The sequence below is a fragment of the Guillardia theta genome, assembly GCF_000315625.1.
Source record: "Guillardia theta CCMP2712 unplaced genomic scaffold GUITHscaffold_1, whole genome shotgun sequence".
In the NCBI taxonomy this organism is placed as follows: Eukaryota; class Cryptophyceae; order Pyrenomonadales; family Geminigeraceae; genus Guillardia; species Guillardia theta.
This window is the reverse complement of record NW_005434673.1, coordinates 1,418,384-1,423,878: the sequence shown is the minus strand read 5'-3', so window position 1 is coordinate 1,423,878 and position 5,495 is coordinate 1,418,384. Positions and strand designations below refer to the sequence as shown.

The 5,495-nt window shown below is 51.0% G+C and overlaps 2 protein-coding genes across 2 annotated transcripts; both read right to left on the bottom strand.

Moving 5' to 3' along the window:
• Positions 1-1,410: 1,410 nt before the first annotated feature.
• Positions 1,411-1,587, bottom strand: GUITHDRAFT_56550 (hypothetical protein; the record flags this gene model as incomplete). Its single annotated transcript, XM_005842481.1, has 1 exon — positions 1,411-1,587. A coding segment is annotated over one exon (177 nt), but the record flags the coding sequence as incomplete, so codon positions are not given.
• A 370-nt stretch (positions 1,588-1,957) lies between these two features.
• On the bottom strand, positions 1,958-4,573 carry GUITHDRAFT_99331 (hypothetical protein; the record flags this gene model as incomplete). The annotated part of the gene is made up of 1 exon (XM_005842480.1): positions 1,958-4,573. The coding sequence occupies one exon, from the start codon at positions 4,571-4,573 to the stop codon at positions 1,958-1,960; it is 2,616 nt and encodes an 871-aa protein (XP_005842537.1).
• Between the last annotated feature and the right edge of the window lie 922 nt (positions 4,574-5,495).

Sequence of the window (5,495 nt, the reverse complement as noted above, 5' to 3'; positions counted from 1 at the left end):
TCTTTTTCCTACCTCCTCCTCTACTCTCCTCTCCACTCCACTCCTCTCCTCGCTTTTCTCTTCTTTTCTCGTTCACTGCCATGGAGTTGGCGTGTGGGTTTCATGTTCAACGCTTCTTGCAACTCTGATGGGGATTAATTGCTCAATGTGTTTGGTTCCTAGTAAAAATCACCCCCTTGCTCTTCTTCCTCTTCTTCCTCTTCCTCTCTCTCTTCTTCCTCCTCCTTCATCCTTCCTTCTCCCTCTTCCGTTCTCCGCGATGCTTCTGTCCTCCCTGCTTCTGCTGCCGTTCTTCATGTCCCTCCCCTCTGCCCTTGCTCCTCCTTGTGCTTCTTCACAGCGACACGAGGCACTCCTCCTCCTTCCAATCTCCTCCTCCTCCGGCCTGCGTCCTTCTCCTCCGGCCTGCTCCTCCTGCTCCTCCTGCTCTCCTGCCCCTTCCCTGCTCCTCCTGCTCCTCTTGCTCCTAATGCTCATCCTCCTCTCCAGCAAAATCCGGATCAGGTCGAAGGACGCGAGACCTGGTGCGGCGTTGGCATCGGCATCTCCTCCATCTGGCCTTACACCATCACGAGGTCTTCTCCGACCTTTCCTCCTGCCTGCTCATTTCTCTTCCTCGTTTTCTCTCCTCGCTCCTCTATTTGCATCCTACCTGATCATATTTCCTCGCTTCTCTTCTCTACTTCTTCTTGTCGCTCCCCTCCTCCCCGCTCTTGTCTGCCCCCTCTCGCTCACCTTTACAGCTGCTGCTGTCCTCTCGCATCTCTCACCTCTTGTGCTCTAGATCATCGCAGTCAACGACATCCCCGTTGAGGCGCTTGCTGTCGAGGTGTGTAGCCCCTTCTCCCTCTCCTTCTCCTCTTCTCTTTTTCGCTCTCTTCCACTCATTTCTCTTGCAGGAACTCCGCCTACTCGTCAAGGGACCAGCGAGCAGCTTGGTACCTCCTGTCCTGTCCTGTCCTGTCCTGTCCTGTCTTGTCCTGTCCTCAACTCTCTTGCCCCCCATTCTCTGCTTCCTTCCTTCTCTCTCCCCTTCTTTGTTTCGTTCCTCCCCTCTCCTTCCTCTTTCTCTGCTTAATTCTTTTCCCATCCTTCCTCCTCACATGCATCGGTAGGTTCAGCTCACAGTGCAGTCGACGAGGTGGTGGGACGCGTCAAGCAACAAGGTGAGCCAACGAGGGGCGGCAAGTGCAGCTGACGCCTAGCAGGTGATTGTGGAGAGGAGGACGCAGCAGCAGCAGCAGCAGCAGCAGCAGGATCATAGCTATAGCATCCACGTGAAAGAGTCCGAGCAAGAAATTTTCTCCAAATCGACTTGAATAATCGAAAAGAACAACACGCTCCTGCTCCTCCTCCTCTACCTTTAGGCCACCGAGTTCGGGGCAAGGCCTTGCCGGCCGCATCCTCTGGCAGCTTCTTGTGCCTGCCGTCACAGAAGGGAGCGTTGGCCGTCTGCTTGCACTGGCACAGCTTTCGCTGCTCAGTTGCCGTTGCAGTGTAGGACATGGGCTTGAACGCAGTCCCTTGGAGAGAGCCATCGCAGAACGGCTGCTTTTTGGAACGCCCGCAGGTGCACCAGTAGTAGGTCTTCCTCCTCAAGGTCCACTGGCACCGAGGACCTCATCGCACAGATAACCTTGTCCGCATCTTCGATCTCTGCCATGCTGCGTGGCAAACCAGCGTCAGCGCTCCTTCGAGCTCAAGGGATTCCCGAGCTAATTCGCAATGGGACATCCTTCCTCAATCATCACGGCGTTCTCGTTGGACCGCCCTAGGAATGTCCACATTGGAGCTCTTTGTAACATATCTGTTCCCTCTCCTTCTCTCTTCGAGCAGAGCAGCAGTTATTGCTCCAGCTGGAGGAGAACAGATGCTCTATAATATGATCAAGTCGCACCGCAACAGGCCGGGCGAGAGTCCGCGGACTCCCACCTCCTTCGCTCTCGATCTCGCGGATCTACCTTCGCGGTCCTGAGTCCATCCCGACAACATTAGCATCAATCTCCTCCTGGCTGTATGCCCACCCGTACTTTCTTAAAAGTATGTCTTTGTTTTCCACATGTCTCACTGCGAACTTGTAGAGGTTCTCCTTCTTAACGATAAACACAATCCTCACCTCCCAGTTCCCCTCTGGCTCAACGCCCAAAGAATCCAGGCACTCAGACATGTATCGCAGTTTGAGGTCATGTGTCTCCGCAATGGTCACTTGCACGAAACACACCGACGTCTTGTTCCAGTCCACGATCACTGCATCGTAGCCTCCTTGATTCCATTTCAATGGCTTCAGGCACATCCGCGTCATCCCATTCCTCCGAGCCTCGTCGATTTCGCTTGTGTCCAGATCTTTCACAGCGTACAATTCCCAGCGGTCCCATTTCTCTGGCACGCCTGGTGGCTCTGACTCCCTCCCTGACCTGAGCAATACCTGCAGCCCTGGCTCTCGTCCTATCCGAGCAAAGAACAGCATCTCAAACAACACACCCTTAAGTGTCGGATTCGCAGCAATGCCAGAGAGCTCCTCAATCTCCCTCACAAAAGATTCTCCAAGCCTCTGTGCTAGCTCCGTGGCAACAAACCTGCTCACAGGCGTCCAGTACACTTGGCTTCCCATGCGATACTTCCCCTGTAGCCGATTGACAAACTGGTCTGAAGTATCGCCCATGCTCATGTCAATGAGCTTCTTGTAATCAGCGACACTGTCCATCGCTTGACGAAGATCGTTGATTGCTTTCTCTGTCGTATGTTCGAACATATATCGGCATGAGCCTCCAACAATCTGAAACTTCGACTCCACCTCTCTAGACCTTTTCTCTGCTTCTGTCACATTCGATTCCAAGCTCCATTCCATCACTCCAGCCACACTCACGTAGAACAACTCGTGCCTAATGGCCTCCAGGTACTCCTCCAGTGTCCACGAGTACACCATCAGCTCCTCTACTTTCTCATTTCTATCTTGCTCAGGTTTTTTCTTTGCTCGAGAATTCATCGATGTCGTGATTACAACCCGCCGATTGGCCCGGTCCTGGTGGAGCCACAATACACATTCAGTAAGCACAGACTCATGTGACCCCTGTTGATAACCGTCCAGGGACACGAGATACTTCTTGTCGCTCTGTGTCCATTCCCGAAGAATCCTCCTCAGCCCCTTGTCAATCTCATTGCGTGTCATCTCAACAACTCTCAACACTCCTTGATCGACTTGTAGGACTTTGACTGGACCCCACTTCCACACCCGTACGCACATCACTCCCCATTTCTTGTCCTTGCTCAGCGATAGGAGGAAGGACATGGTTGTCATCGTCTTCCCCGTTCCTGGAGGGCCCAGGATCCAACCCAAACACCCGGCCTTGCACACCTTCTCCTCGATGAAACGCCACTGCTCATTGAAGCATTCCCTGCAGTAGAGCACCTCCTGTTTTGCTTGCCCGGAGCTGAACTGATCCACAAAGGATCCACCGAGACAGAAAAGATTGCCCCCCTCTTTGTGCCCAACTGTATCACAATTCCAAGCTATCTCTGTCCAGCAAATGCTGTCTTCCTCCTTCAATTCAAGCTTCTCCCTCTTGATTCCAAGCTTCTCCTTCTCCTCCTCGATCTGCTCTTGAAGCATCTCCTCCTTGATTCTGAGCTCCTGCTTCTCCTCCTTGATCTGCTCTTGAAGCTTCTCCTCCTTGATTCTAAGCTCCTGCTTCTCCTCCTTGATCTGCTCTTGAAGCCTCTCCTCCTTCAATTCAAGCTTCTCCTTCTCCTTCTTGAGGGTTCCCTTCTCCTCTTCTAGTCTGTTTTGCTGGTCCTCAAGCGACTTCAGGACAACCTTCCAGTACTCCTTGTTTTCTTCCCCTTGCCCATAATATTTCAGCATAGCCTCTTCCTTCTGGTTTTGACGTTTCTGCTCCTTCAATTCAAGCTTCTCCTCCTTGATTCTGAGCTTCTCCTTCTCCTCCTTGATTCTGAGCTTCTCCTTCTCCTCCTTGATTCCAAGCTTCTCCTTCTCCTCCTTGATTCCAAGCTCCTGCTTCTCCTCCTTGATTCCAAGCTCCTGCTTCTCCTCCTTCAATTCAAACTTCTCCTTCTCCTTCTTGAGGGTTCCCTTCTCCTCTTCTAGTCTGTTTTGCTGGTCCTCAAGCGACTTCAGGACAACCTTCCAGTACTCCTTGTTTTCTTCCCCTTGCCCATAATATTTCAGCATAGCCTCTTCCTTCTGGTTTTGAAGATTCTGCTCCTTCAATCCAAGCTTCTCCTCCTTGATTCTGAGCTCCTGCTTCTCCTCCTCGATCTGCTTTTGAAGCTTCTCCTCTTTGATTCTGAGCTTCTCCTTCTCCTCCTCGATCTGCTTTTGAAGTTTCTCCTCCTTGATTCTGAGCTCCTTCTTCTCCTCCTTGATCTGCTCTTGAAGTTTATCCTCCTTCACTTGGAGATTATCCTCCTTGATTCTGAGCTCCTGCTTCTCCTCCTTGATCTGCTCTTGAAGCTTCTCCTCCTTGTTGTCTGAGCGCAGTCCCTTGGCCTGCTGCAACCTCTTGCTCCCAACTGTGGACTCCTCCTTGTCGCTGCTATGTCGGCGTTTGGTCATAGCGGCGCTGTGCTAGCGAAATTCCGAAAGAGCTCCTCAGAATCGTCGGGGAGGGGTTCATATTGTAGGGGCAGATTTGAAACTGAGAGATGAAATGTTCTCCTGATTCCAATCGTAGACAGTATCAGAGCGGCAAGTGCTCCATGACTGGGTGGGGGTAATCGATTCACACATAGTACGGGGTTAATGGACTAGTCTAATCCGGATATATGATGGGTGGGGGTCATTTCGGAGTAGGTGGGGGTTTGCAACGATCGCAATGGTGGCGCGTACATGGTGGGGAGGAGAGCATCCAATTTCACAGTAGCAGCACGTTGTGAGCCTGCAGAATATGTACACGTATTCAGAACTACATTTGATATTCTAATCTTAAGTGAATGATATCTTGATTGTGTGTGGTACAACATTCTGTTTTCACCATTTTTTGAGTCGCCAACTGCTGCAGATTTGCATTTGGAAGTACCATGCCGGATGATTTTGGTGTGCTGACTCACTTCTGAAGCAATGTTGATCTTGTACAAATGTACCTGAAAAGGATTTATTTATTAGCAACATCATCTTATACGATTTCACCCATGATGATCTTAGTGCTCCTGTAAGCAATTTCATCGACACGCTGGTCCGCAGATACCAAATGGTCTCTTAATAGGATCATTCTTGCTACAAAGTGAACAACAGAAGGTAGTGTACAAACCCTTTCCATTGCCACTTCTACAGATCCTGCATCTCACTCTTTTCGACCGCTGTGCATTCACCCCTTGTGTACTTTGTTGGATGAAAAATCGAGCGTGGTCGTCAACAAGCATGATCCAACCGCGCTTCTGCTTCATGACTGTCATCATCCACGCTGGTATCTGTGCTATCCTGTCCTCCTCTTCTTGGGATTTAAGACTCTGGAGGAACCTTCGTACGAATTTCTCAT